Source organism: Myripristis murdjan, chromosome 12 (genome assembly GCF_902150065.1).
Source record: "Myripristis murdjan chromosome 12, fMyrMur1.1, whole genome shotgun sequence".
In the NCBI taxonomy this organism is placed as follows: domain Eukaryota; kingdom Metazoa; phylum Chordata; class Actinopteri; order Holocentriformes; family Holocentridae; genus Myripristis; species Myripristis murdjan.
Window position 1 is genome coordinate 31,582,768 of NC_043991.1, and position 14,510 is coordinate 31,597,277.

Sequence of the window (14,510 nt, forward strand, 5' to 3'; positions counted from 1 at the left end):
GAAAAGTATGAGGAGGAAAAACAAAATTTACATAGTAAATCAAACATGTGGTTGCCACAAAGAGAAGGCAGAATGCTTGGCAACGAATTGCCAACTGCATAAATGCTTAAGTTACACATCGATGGCTCAAGTAGTCCACATCTGACACATCTGAAACCTATGAACTCACTGCACTGCACAGATGTGCTGCGTGTATGACAGGTAGAGCTGAATTCCTCCAGGTGTGACCCCTCAGGGGTTAAAAGGACGTGGGAGCAAGTAAAACTTGCACATCATTGCATCTGGTACGTTTGCATTTTATAGCCTGTATAACAGGCTATAATAAAATACAGCTATAAGCTGACGCCACAGTTCAATCACGTTAATACATCAAGTTGAATAAAATCAGATACTGAGCTGCGTTAGAACTTAGCAGGAACAAAAGGCAAATATAAAGGCCGACTCGCCCTCTTGAATGAGGGATAGAAATGATCCTCTTTCACATTTGCATCAGCGAGCTGTCAATCAAGCCCATTCTCTCACACAGGAATAATTTGCTCCCCAAAAATATTTAGAGCTAATTAATTGTGCCATTTTAAATGTCCCTAAAATGTTGTGAAACACCTCTAAAAATACTTTTGATTATCAAATTTCCTTTAATGATCTCTCATTTCTGTTTTTCTCTCCTACAGAGTGTCAGCTGTGTATAGCAGGCAGCTGTTAGCCAGGCTGAAGCTGCTTCACATTAGTATTACATCCTTTCTCTCATACAGAGAGTCGTCAGCAAAATCTAACGTATTTGACTGGTCCAGGAAAATCCTTCCACGCCGTAATGCTCTCCTCACTATTTGGGCTCCTTCTTCAATGGGATTCTCAATGATTGGGCAGGCCATGTTTTCACAAACAGCTGATTGGCCAGGGGGCTGTGCTTTATGTAGGATTCAATCCTGACAGGTTCAGGATAGGTTTTCTATCCCGATGAGAGGTGAACCAGCTTTGTGATACAGAAAATCCGGAGTGGAGCCTTAAGTTATCTTGCTAAAGCCTTAATTCCGCTTCGTGATACAGGCCTCAGGTTCCCACACTACAATTCTCACAATTACATTTCACAAACTTCCCACAACTGTAAAAAACGTCGTCTTAACATTTCACGGCTACACTACAGCAGTGTAATGTAAAGCAACCATTACAAATGCTGAGACACATCCTCCAAATGACTTGTAAATTTTATTTTCAAGCTTACAAACACATTGGATTTAACATAATTATTTAACATTCCCTAAAAGGCTTTATGGTATTTTACAATTTTCTAACATATTTCCAGTCCTGGAAGACAAATTCCAAGGCTTTTCTATGTTGTTCATGATTGTGGGAACCCTGCATTTATCATATTCATCTTTTAAATTAATCTGAGTTTCTGCGGGTTATTGCAATTTGGTGTTCACATGCACCAACTTATAATTACAATACTTGTGTATCCAAAACATTACTGACATATTACAATAATGTACCTGTAAACATGTTTCTTGTCTCTGGGCACTGGAATTAAGCTACAGTGCAGTGAACAGTCAAAACTAGACATTTAAAAAAGAACAGAATAGGCAAGACCTATAAAATTTTTTTAAAAATAATAAAAAAAAGAACTGTTGCATTGCTTTCATGCCACAACAAAACCGTTATGTTTTGAGCACACTGTAGCACCACAGGAATGAACAAAAAGCAGAAATGTTGTAACTGTATTACTGTCTTTGAAGTGTGCATCTTTGTATCTTTCTTTTTGTTCATGGTCTGATTCATAAATAGGATCATAAACCATCAGTGGAAGAACTTATCTGGGGGCTACTCATTTTGCAACCAAAAAAAAAAAAAAATTCTCCTTTCCTCACCATCTGGGACTGCCTAATGTGACCTGACAGATGCAATATTCAGTTCATCAGCAGCTTCCTGTGTGTGTGTGTGTGTGTGTGTGTGTAGTAACACTCACATTTATATTGTCAGTACAGTTGTCCGACGTGAAATCTAAATGGGATTTGTTCACTTACTAACTCTGCTTTACCATCCACCAGCTTTTAACTTTTGCACTTCATCTGTTGGCTCTCCACAAGTAAAACCCAGAGCATACTGTGAGCATACATAAACTCCCTGTGCAATTCAGTTCTGGTTATGTAGTTGATATACAGGGTGTCCACAAAGTCTCATTACAATTTAAAAATTCTATTACAAAAGCAATTGATGAGATATGTTCATCAGATTTGTTCTATGTACTCAGTGGTTATCAAAGTTTTTAATCAGAGTACCATCTTGATGTGCTTCGTGCAACTAATGGTGCCCATATAGAGGTGTATTAAATGAGGCAAAAAAACAACAACAAAAAAAAACTTCAATATAAACTCCTCATTTTGTAATAATTTCCACAGATTTGTCTATTCATTTGCTTTTGTAATATATTTGTTAAATTGTAAAAAGACTTTATGGACACCCTGTATTACATTTCTTCAAAAGTAAAAACAACTATATTTGATAGTAAAAAAAAAAAAAGTCAGATTGATCCAGTTGAGAAGTGTGTTTAGTTAATGTAAGTTTTACATACTCTACTAGCAAAAAAAAAAAAAAAAAAAAAAAAAAAGCGGTGGCAGAAGCCAAGGAGTGAGTTTCCAGCTCAGATGTCCGGGCCAGCTGGGAAAACATGGAGTGGGGGTGGGGGGCTGGGGGTTGGAATGAGCAGCACTCTCCCTTCCCTTAACAAGTACTGTTGGTATGCCTTTGAGCAAGGCACTTAACCCCCAGCTGCTTCAGTGGAACTGCTCAGTGGCTGAACTGGGCAGCTCCCTGTTATGAATGTATGAAACCATTAATGTGAAGCTGGGCATCAGCTGGGCGTACTCCGTCAACTATGCCTCGAGAAATAAAAGCGAAATCAGTCAAATCAATAAATTAGTTGTCTGTCTCGGTAGCTAGAGCACACGAATGAACACACAAGACATTTATTTATATATATGTATTTTCAGGAATGTCTGTCACTTTCTGACACATGTTAACACAGGGGTTAGATTTGGGGAAGGTGAGCACACACAGGGACAGGAAGGTCTAAGAAAAGGAGCTGTGGTCAGTCACCTCCCACAGTAGTGCAGTGCCACATTTTTAGATACACTTTCCCCTCCAAATCCCCAGGCTTGAAGCTCCAGCCTGTCCTCCTCCTCTTCCCCATCATCTTCTTCTCCATCTCTCTCTGCATCCTCATAAAGACTGGACTCCTCAACAGAGGTCTCCAGGTTCAGGTTGTAGCTGCTGTAGGTTTGCACCTCACTGTACTCATAAATGGTCGGCAGGCTGCTGCGTAGGCCAAAGCGGCGGCGCAGGGCAACTAGTAAGGGCTGCGGGATCGTGAAGATATCTACATTGTTGCCCAGGTCAACCCAGGCCAAACTGAGAAACTTCCTGGGATCCTTCACTGCATCCGTGAGGTCTTTCAGGATGGCCACAGTCAGACAGTTCCCATTGACCGCTAGCATGGTCAGTTTTGGCAGGCAGCTGAGAAAGGGCAGTAGCAGCCGCAGGTCCTCATCCTGCATCTCGGTGAAGCTCAGGTCCACAGCAGATACCACATCACTGCTACTTTGGAGGTAGCAGGCCACACGGTGGATGTCCCGGCCAGAGAGGGGAATGCCTGACAGGTTGACCACATCGCTACAGAGTTTTTGCTTCAGGTTGGTTTTCAGACTGTTGAGAAAAGGAGACAGAAAGAAAGGTGAGTATTATCTTTGTCTGTCTTGTTTGATTCTCTAAATGAAATGTTTATTTGCAGATTATAATCTAACTGGATTAACTGTTCAGTGTTAACAGTGTAATCCAACTGGTAAAATTTAAAATTCTGTTCATTGTTACATTTTAAGATTACTAGAGGGCACTGAAATACTTTTGTTTCTTTGCTTTGATATACCTTTTTTTTTCATCTTTTTTTTTTTTTTTTTACCTCGTTTGATAAAACAGGAAGTGCTTCAAGACTTTTCTGTTAGCTACGTCAGATCTCCAGTTGAAAAAAATGGTAGACAAAGTGGTAGGAGAAAACTTTCAAGTGAAAAGAGCGACAGTTGTACCGTATTTCAGTTACTAACGTGTGTTTTGATATTTTTTGTCAGAGAGTGAAACCCAAGGATTTTTTGGGCACAAATTGTTGCTTTTTCAAGGGAAAATAAAAACTAGATGAAAATCTGGTGAGTTATTCCAAAAGTTTGCATAATCCCCGCAATAATCACAAATTCCCGCGGAAAATATGCGAAATATGCAGGTCTCGCTTGATTTCACAATTTCCGCATTTTTCCGCATAAAATGAGAAAAATATAACTAAAATAAATAAATGGGGTTGTGATGTTAATTTATATACGACGCCCAGCCTGACGTCATCAGCTCGCACATTCACAACACAACACAACACAACAACGAGCTAATGGAAGAACGGCGCCCACAGGAGAGAGAAAAGATGATATTGCACTGAACAGGGCTCCCACAAATGGTGCAATAAGGCTCTTAAACTATTTAGACCTATAGGTTTGGCTCATTGAGAGCTGTTATTTTTACAGTTTAGAGTTGATGTTCAACAGTTGAGTTTAAACTGTTTTTGAAAACATTGTAGCAGGGGTCCGTTTCACAAAGCAGGTTTAGTGAAAACTCTGAGTCTGTTAATCCTGAAATGAGGGAAACTCGGAGTTTTCCGTTTCACAAAGGGAGGTAACTCAAAGCAGAGAAAGAGGGGTAACTCTAGCCTGTTTCACAGAGGGAGGTAACTTAAGCTCTCGGTCAGTTACCGCAGTAACAGACTCCATGAAACTAACCTGGTCGGGACCAGGTTTTTCTCATGAAACCTCGAGTTTCTCTCTGTGTCCGCCCTCTTTCAGCCACACACGGTATTTAACTTCCTCATTCATTCAGTCAGCAGGCCAGTTTTGGCGTGGCGTATTAGTTCTGCCGTCTGTTATTTTAAATTAAAAAAAAAAAAAAAAAAAAAAAAAAAAAAAAAAAACAGTCAGGCCTTTATTAGAAGTCCATTAGTAGTTAGGTGGTGACTTTTTTTCACGAACATGGCATGTCCTTTCGACAACGATCCCGTGGATGAAGGTGCAATTTTACTGTGCAGAGAATTAAATATTCGTCGGGAGATGGTTATAAGAACGCGCATAGATGTTGTAGCATTTCCAGACAATTCTCTTTTTAAGCGTTACCGTTTCTCCCCCATGTGATTGCACCTAAATGAAATAAATTAATATGCTACCATTGAAGCAGTTTTCCCCTGTAACAATAGGGAATTTAAGCTTGGGCCGCTACGGCAGTCCGCTACAGTAACCGGAAACGGATCGGCGCTCAACATATAAACCTGCCTGCCGTAGCAGTCCATTCTACTACGGGTGGGTACCCGTTGCCGACGGCTGTTTGCTTAACGATTTTGACTGCTATGGCGATTGCGTCATAGCAGCCGCACTTCCGCCTAGTGGAGCTGTCCTGAAAACCGTCCTGCTTAAATTCCCTATTATTGTGATTGCAACGGACTACATTTAACCTTACGCATTGACCCGAGCAGCATTAAGCAATGTTCTCCCACGCCGTCTCCCTCTCCTTTGCCGCTGCAGCAGTGTTGCACTTAAAAAAAAAAAAAAAAAAAAAAAAAAGTTCAAACTCGCTTTATGAATGCATTAAGATTTCCAATTCTCCGAGTTGATAAAACTAAGATAAAACTAAAATAAAAAATAAATAAAACTAACTCAAATCAGCTGTTCTGGAACCGAAAACTCCGAGTTTCCTATCTCAGAGTAGATCAACTCAGAGTTCAGGGTAAGACTCGGAGTTTGTTGAACCTGCTTCGTGAAACGGACCCCCGGAAACATGTTTTATTTTTGACAAATTTGTGATTGAGGAATGTTTAAGCCATCAAAATCTTGAAGATCTAGCACTATTAGGGCCCATCAGTCTGTGTAAGGGGCGGTGCTTTAATTAGCACAGAGAGGGGCAGAAAAGACTCATGGGTGCATAGAGTGCAGCAGACTGTGAACACCTTCCTCAGCCACCAGAAACCCCATCATAGCATTCTCATGGGCTCTCCTGGCAAGAAGGTGCCAAATGGCTTCCACAGCACATGCAGGAGCCACGTTTTAGCTCACCACCACCAGATAACATGATATGAAGGACAACATGCAACGCAAAGCTGGAGTAAGAGGGAGACCTGTGCAATGTAGCACACAATTCAGAACACATGTAAAAACACACAAATACACTGCAAAGTAAAAAAAAAAAAAACAGTTAAAATCGCTGAATTAAGCAGTCCAGTAACATAAATGATGAATGATATAACAAAGCAGCAACCAAAAATAATTGTATCAGTATCCCAGTTCACTTAAGTGTTGCTGCTAAATACCAATCTGCTATTCTCAGTTTATAACAAAAATAACACAAGCAGGCCTGCATGGATATGACATGGATTACCTCTATTACGTGACTTCCAACCAAAGAAAAAAGCATAAAACCCATGCTGTTGTCCCAATGATTTTAAAGCTCTTGGAAGAGTATGTAACAGGATGAGAGTGTGCAGTGTGTATGCGTAAATGTACTCTGTATGGGTGAGCTATAAATTCATCAATGATTTGATTTGATGTGACAAACTGAATGCTTACGAGAAATGAATACTGCAACGACTACATGGGAAACAGTTTGCATTACATAACTCTATGATGGAAGAGTGCGCCTCTGTCTGCAATGCTATGTCAAGGAACAGTTATGAAACCAACATTAAAATGCATGGCTGCAACGACAGACCATGGAGATTAATGATAGTCAGTGATCTCTATCAGCTTAAAAGGAGCAAGACACAAAGATCACTGCAAACACAAAAACCTCCTTGTCTGTGTGTTATTCTCTTGTCCTACTATGCTTAGATGTCAAATGAAACTGTGTTAAAATGAAACCAGTGCAAGACTTAAGAGTCTCAAGCAATGGATAATTATTGTAGAAGGTGATCAGTGCTACACTCTTAGAAATAAGGGTTCCAAAAGGGTTCTTCATGAGGGGCTCAGGTTCTACCCAGAACCATTTGCTTCTGAAGAACCCTTTTTTGAAGAAAGGGTTTTTCAAGGGTTCTTTGTAACACTAAAGGTTCTGGTAAGAACCGTTTTGATCCAGAGAACCCTTTTTGGAGGAAAGAGTTCTTCAAGTATTGTTGAAAGCATGGGTATAAGATCCTCACCCTACATCCTACATTAATGTAATTAAACTTGCTCAATAAAGAGGCAAATAAACAAATATAATCATCCCAGGGAGAATTTTGCTGTTGAAAAGACACTTAAACAGGGTACCAGCACTGAGTCTTGAACCCTGCTCTCCTATGTAAAAGATAACTGTGATACCACTCATCCACCACTGCTATGTAATTAAACAATACATGTTGAATAGACCTCTATCCTGTCTTGAACCCTCAATCTTCAAAATAGCACTGCTATGCTGTTACCTACTGAGCCACCATGCTATATTGTTATGCTATGCAACTACAACCTCTGGAGGGAGGAGCTCATGAGCCATCAAAAGAAAGATACAAAAAAAAAAAAAAAAAAAAATTTGGAGAGTGGGCAGTTAACCATCCTCATCTATTTTTCCTGGAGTATGGATAGTGCAGGCGCTGGTGGGATGATAATGTCGGGACTTGAACCCCGATCTCCCAGAGGAAAGGCTGAGGTTCAGTGTGTCCGGCCAGGGAGCTGGCGACCCTGCCAATGGCCATGTGGGAGCTAATAGCTGGTTTTGATGTGGATTGCATCACATGGTCTGCCCTTCTCAGCAAAACAGGTGTGACACATCAATAGTGATTACTGTGGTTAGAGGCCAGACTGAAGTGACAGAAGATCAAAAACTTCAGAGAATTAAGGTAAGCTAAATATGATTTCTTATTTCAGCAAGCTTGACTCTAGCTAAGGACTTTTATGGTGAAAGGTGGACTATTTTAATGCATGCATTTGTTTCGTGTTTTGATTTTTTTTTTTTTTTTTGTAGAATGAGTTTGACAGCTTGAACAACAACTGCAGGTTCTACCTTACTTTTTTCCTGTGTGTATTGCAGTCATATTTTTGACAATTTACATAGTTACATATTGTAAAGCAAGTAGCAAAAACCACTATTTCCCTCAAACAACTCAACTTCTGCCCAAATGAGTAGATTTGTTCTATCAGCTTTACTGTACTGTAACACAGCTCACAGCAGAATACAAAACACAGCTATCAGTTTGAACAAGGTTCTCCTGTGAGCTACACATTCAAATATGAACTTACAATAAAGAATTGCATCCAAACTCAGAAAGACTTTGAAGTGAAATTATACTGTATTGATGGGAAAAACTGAAATACGGTAAGTCACATACAGTATTACACAGAAAAACTCAAAGGAGTTGAGAAAAAAATACAGAATACAATTTATAGGCCCCTTTATTGTAGGTGCATACTGATTGATTGGTGAATGGTGATTTGTGGAACGGGTAGTGATGCAGGTGCACTAGTGATTTCATAGTGATGCAGGTCATTTCTATCAGCTGTGAGCAGATGTTTTGCTTTTGACTACCACAGTGAAGTCAATGGAGTCAGGGCCATGTAAATGACACATGTGAGAAGTGTTGTGCAAAAGAGCCTGAAAAATGTGTGAATCCAATGAAAAGGTATGAACACATTTGCAAAAGAAAACTTCTGCTGTGGTTTGGAGGTGAAGATGATGACAAAGAGGATCCCAGTTTCATTATACTGGAAAAAGCGAATGAAAAAAAATGTAATCCCATCAATAAAAAAACAAGCACAATTCCTCAAGTATCTCGAGCAGTTGAAGTCATCATCATCATCGCCATCATCATCATTGTCAACAACAACAAGAAATTGGAACAGGTAAAATGCTGTCAAGATACTGTAATTCTGGTCATTTGTGGGGGAAACTTTATTTCTCTACTAGTTCCAGTCTGTTCATTACTATTTCACACAGCTTGGTCTAACATATTCTTGCATTTTTCCATATTACAAAGACCTCATGATGAGCAAACAGCTGGACCTGCTTCACTGGGTCAGTTTGCTTTCCTCAAAGCATTAAAAGATACACTTGAGGCAAAGGACCCAGAACTTTTGTCCCCTCGGAGAAATGATCTGTTACTGTATGACATCCTCAGCAGCCAAACAATGTAGGTTACTTTTATCATTATTATGGAAAACTACTGCACATTGTAGCTTTAAATTGAGATTATACTCCATATAATGGCACTTTAAGACAACATGTTCAACTTATTCTATTATTTCTCTCCCCAACCAAGGTATCCCTCAGCCAAACAATATACAGAGATTTTAAGCCTGTTCATACACAGATGTCCCTTCATGCGGGAGAAAATTGGTTCAGGACATGTGAGTAAGCACAAAATGAGTCTGTTAATGTATGTTTGCATATCTTAATTGTATAGATATAGCTACTGTACATACTATATCTCAATATATAATGTACAGAAAATGCATTCACCTAATGTTCACATTTGCCAAAAATGAGTGTGTCTATCTTTTACTGTATAGGTGTATTTTACAAAATGGCTTGATGTTGACAAATCTGGACAATACTGAGGTCAACAATCATCTCATTTTCGACTGCACTATCCCCTTAAGTAAACAATTCCTCTCTTGGTTGTAGGATGATTTACGTGAGTCTCTAACAAGTTCAAAAAGGAAAGGCGACCCCTTATTGGTGACTCAATGGTGCAACAAATGTGTCCAAAATTTTCTGTGGCAGGATCTGGAAAGAAGCGCCATACTCCGGGTCAACCAAGCCAGCTTTTCTACATAACCAGGCCCGCTGTAAGTCTTTGGAAACAACATACAGTACAGGCCAAAAGTTTGGACACGCCTTCTCATTCAATGCGTTTTCATTATTTTTATGACTATTTACATTGTAGATTCTCACTGAAGGAATCAAAACTATGAATGAACACATGTGGAGTTATGTACTTAACAAAAAAAGGTGAAATAACTGAAAACATGTTTTATATTCTAGTTTCTTCAAAATAGCCACCCTTTGCTCTGATTACTGCTTTGCACACTCTTGGCATTCTCTCCATGAGCTTCAAGAGGTAGTCACCTGAAATGGTTTTCACTTCACAGGTGTGCCTTATCAGGGTTAATCAGGGTGGAATTTCTTGCTTTATCAATGGGGTTGGGATCATCAGTTGTGTTGTGCAGAAGTCAGGTTACTACACAGCCGACAGCCCTATTGGACAACTGTTAAAATTCATATTATGGCAAGAACCAATCAGCTAACTAAAGAAAAACGAGTGGCCATCATTTCTTTAAGAAATGAAGATCAGTCAGTCCGGAAAATTGCAAAAACTTTAAATGTGTCCCCAAGTGGAGTCGCAAAAACCATCAAGCACTACAACGAAACTGGCACACATGAGGACCGACCCAGGACAGGAAGACCAAGGGCTCTAGTTTCGCAGACCAGGCGAGGCGGGGGCGTAGCGCAGATGCGCTTCGCCAACTGGGTGTGGCCAGGCGGATTTTCCAAGTTTGGCACGCCGTTCTCGGTGGCGCAAGTACTCCGCCGTCCCTCCTACCGGCGCAAGGGAGGAGAGAAGGCGTGGAGTGGGTTTGACACAGCCGATTCACATGTAACCAATCAAATGAGCCCCTGTCCTCGCCTTTAAAATGCGCTGCGCGAAGGCGTAATGAAAGTTTACACAGCTGACATGGAGGTCTATTGCCGCAGGCAGAGCGGAGCTCAGGAGACAGGCGCGGAGCGGAGACCGGCGAGCAGCGCGGACACGTCACCAAAACCTCACAGGCAGGCTTCCGGAATGTCAGGCACATGAACAATGCAATAAATACCGAAAAAAACACTATTCAATGCTACGATCACAATCAGCACATACATATATCTCCATATCAACTGTCCCGTCACAACTGATGTCAGATCAAAGGAGATTGGCACCGTTTGTGCTGATTGTGAGGTTTTGGTGATGTGCGCCAGCCAGCCAAACTTCCACTGCGCCAGCTCCGCTCCGCCTTGCGCTGAAAGTAGACGTGGTTTCAGACGGCAAGCTTTTGGCGCACCTTGGCGAAGCCTTTTGGCACGAAACTGTCACTGCGCCAAGCCAAATCTGTCGGCACCTCCCCCTGCTGCGCCACCACTCCCATCTCGGCGAACCTCCGCCTGCGAAACTTGGACACTGTCCGCCTCTCCCGCTTCGCCGGTCGAAACTAGCTCTGCGCGGGGTTCGCCTCACTGCGCCACCCCGCGCTGCGCCGGGAAACTAGAGCCCCAAGAGTCACCTCTGCTTCTGAGGACAAGTTCATCCGAGTCACCAGCCTCAGAAATGGCAAGTTAACAGAAGCTCAGATCAGAGATCAGATAAATGCCACACAGAGTTCTAGCAGCAGACCCATCTCTAGAACAACTGTTAAGAGGAGACTGCGCCAATCAGGCCTTCATGGTCAAATAGCTGCTAAGAAACCACTGCTAAGGAGAGGCAACAAGCAGAAGAGATTTGTTTGGGCCAAGAAACACAAGGAATGGACATTAGACCAGTGGAAATCTGTGCTTTGGTCTGATGAGTCCAAATTTGAGATCTTTGGTTCCAACCGCCGTGTCTTTGTGAGACGCAGAAAAGGTGAATGGATGGATTCCACATGCCTGGTTCCCACTGTGAAGCATGGAGGAGGAGGTGTGATGGTGTGGGGGTGTTTTGCTGGTGACACTGTTGGGGATTTATTCAAAATTGAAGGCACACTGAACCAGCATGGCTACCACAGCATCCTGCAGCGACATGCCATCCCATCCGGTTTGCGTTTAGTTGGACCATCATTTATTTTTCAGCAGGACAATGAGCCCAAACACACCTCCAGGCTGTGTAAGGGCTATTTGACCAAGAAGGAGAGTGATGGAGTGCTGCAGCAGATGACCTGGCCTCCACAGTCACCGGACCTGAACCCAATCCAGATGGTTTGGGGTGAGCTGGACCGCAGAGTGAAGGCAAAGGGGCCAACAAGTGCTAAACACCTCTGGGAACTCCTTCAAGACTGTTGGAAAACCATTTCAGGTGACTACCTCTTGAAGCTCATCAAGAGAATGCCAAGAGTGTGCAAAGCAGTAATCAGAGCAAAGGGTGGCTATTTTGAAGAAACTAGAATATAAAACATGTTTTCAGTTATTTCACCTTTTTTTGTTAAGTACATAACTCCACGTGTTCATTCATAGTTTTGATTCCTTCAGTGAGAATCTACAATGTAAATAGTCATGAAAATAAAGAAAACGCATTGAATGAAAAGGTATGTCCAAACTTTTGGCCTGTACCGTATAACTTAAGCATACTTTTTAAAAAATGATCATGTACACCTCATCTTAGTGGTTACCTCTTACCATATTGTTGTGTCATTTTTCATGCATCATAGGCTCAGGAAGATGGAGACTTTGGAGAGGATGAAAGGACCATTCAAGCTCATATCCAAAATATGTCTACAGACATGCTTAAAGTACACCCAGATGAGAAATCATTAAAGGTGGGAATGAGACGAATAATCGCAATTTTAAGCTACAGTGTGCAGTAGTTTTGCGGGAATTGTGCTTGTTTTTTTATTGATGGGATTAATCTCTGACATCCTCTCAGTGAGAATTCCGAGGGTTGCTCCATCAATATCATTCTCTAACCCTCTTGCTTAAGCCAGTGGCACACTTCACGCTGTGTAACTCATTCTACAAAAAAAAAAAAAATAGTCCACCTTTCACCATAAAAGTCCTTAGCTAGAGTCAAGCTTGCTGAAATAAGAAATCATATTTAGCTTACCTTAATTCTCTGAAGTTTTTGATCTTCTGTCACTTCAGTCTGGCCTCTAACCACAGTAATCACTATTGATGTGTCACACCTGTTTTGCTGAGAAGGGCAGACCATGTGACGCAATCCACATTGAAACCAGCTCTTAGCTCCCATATAGCCATTGGACAGGGTGCCCACCTCCCTGGCCTGACACACCAAACATTTGCATCATCACCCTTCCATTCCACCAGCCCTTGCACTATCCATACTCAAGGGAAAAACAGATGAGGACGGTTAACTGCCCGCTCTCCAATTTTTTTTTTTTTTTTTTATCTTTCTTTTGATGGCTCATGAGCTCCTCCCTCCAGAGGTTGTAGTTGCATAGCATAACAATATAGCATGGTGGCTCAGTAGGTAACAGTATAGCAGTGCTATTTTGAAGATTGAGGGTTCAAAACAAGATAGAGGTGTATTCAACATGTATTGTTGAATTACATAGCAGTGGTGGATGAGTGGCATCACATTTATCTTTTACCTTGGAAAGCAGGTTTCAAGACTGTCTTTTCATCAGGAAAATTCTCCCTGGGATGATTCTATTTGTTTATTTGCCTCTTTATTGAGCAAGTTTAATTACATTAATGTAAGATGTAGGGTGAAGATCTTATACCCATGCTTTCAACAATGCGTGAAGAACTCTTCCTTCCAAAATGGGTTCTCTGGATCAAAACGGTTCTTACCAGAACCTTTAGTGTTACAAAGAACCCTTGAAAAACCCTTTCTTCAAAAAAGGGTTTTTCAAAAGCAAATGGTTCTGGGTAGAACCTGAGCCCCTCATGAAGAACTCTTTTGGAACCCTTATTTCTAAGAGTGTGTGGATATGTCTTGAAGTCTCTATTAAAAGTGGAAACAGCAAAACAATTGACTAGATTCACACAGCAGTAGAAAATGGACTATTCTATTTCTGAACAGAGTTAAACTGTTCGGAATGAGTCAGAAATGGGATTGGAGAATGACAGTGGTCTAATGGATACTTAAATAGGGAATACAATTCTGAAATTGCTTTCACAAATCACAATAAATATTTCATCCAATTGTGTTTTTAGGGGACAAGAATCACATAGAATCACTACAGAATCACATTTGTGATGTATTCTGCATGAAGACACAAATATTCATATGTTCATATTTGGCTTATTTAAATGTGAACACGTTGTCATATTTTTCTCCTAGCCTTAGGAGATGACCTTGTGGATTAGTCGAGGGTCAGGAGTGCTGAGTCAGAGCCTGTATGGCTTTTTACTATTCAGTGCACACCTTGGGGGATAGCTTGACTCCAGAAATAGATCATGCACGTGTAAATAACAGATGACATATGGCTCAGCCTACAGATGCCAGATGTACAGTAGAAATATTAAAGATGACTTATCCAGTTTACCCTTCCAGACATACAGAGCAGTAGGGTGACAGGAAATAGGTGTGATCAAAATACTGGAGGCAGCTTATTACCTGGGAAGCATCTCCTCCTGTGATAAAAAAGAATTTTGAACTGCAGCCAATTCCAAAGTAGTAACATCGGTATTGACTCTATCCACTGCAAAAATACAGTTTTATGTGTTCCCATGATTGTTAAAATAGGATATGCACATCATGCAGCTCTCCTACATTCATCCTGAAGTATGACATTGATGCCACATCCTGTTACCTCTCAAATACACCAACTTTTACCTGT

General features: G+C 41.0%; 1 protein-coding gene and 1 long non-coding RNA gene across 3 annotated transcripts in view; one reads left to right on the forward strand and one right to left on the reverse strand.

Annotated features, from left to right (window-relative positions):
- Positions 1-3,089: 3,089 nt before the first annotated feature.
- The window catches only part of lrrc75bb (leucine rich repeat containing 75Bb), a 75,555-nt gene continuing 64,134 nt past the window's right edge, over positions 3,090-14,510 (reverse strand). Inside the window, exon 4 of the mRNA XM_030066019.1 lies at positions 3,090-3,699. Coding sequence (XP_029921879.1) covers positions 3,090-3,699 — 610 coding nt within the window. The remainder of the gene's footprint in view (positions 3,700-14,510) is intronic.
- Positions 9,161-12,489, forward strand: LOC115369410 (uncharacterized). Of its 2 annotated transcripts, XR_003929161.1 has the most exons (4): positions 9,161-9,172; positions 9,302-9,389; positions 9,667-9,830; positions 12,420-12,489. It is a non-coding gene; the product is annotated as an uncharacterized LOC115369410 (long non-coding RNA). The 2 variants fall into 2 exon arrangements; XR_003929160.1 differs by lacking the exon at positions 9,161-9,172 and having other exon boundaries at positions 9,264-9,389.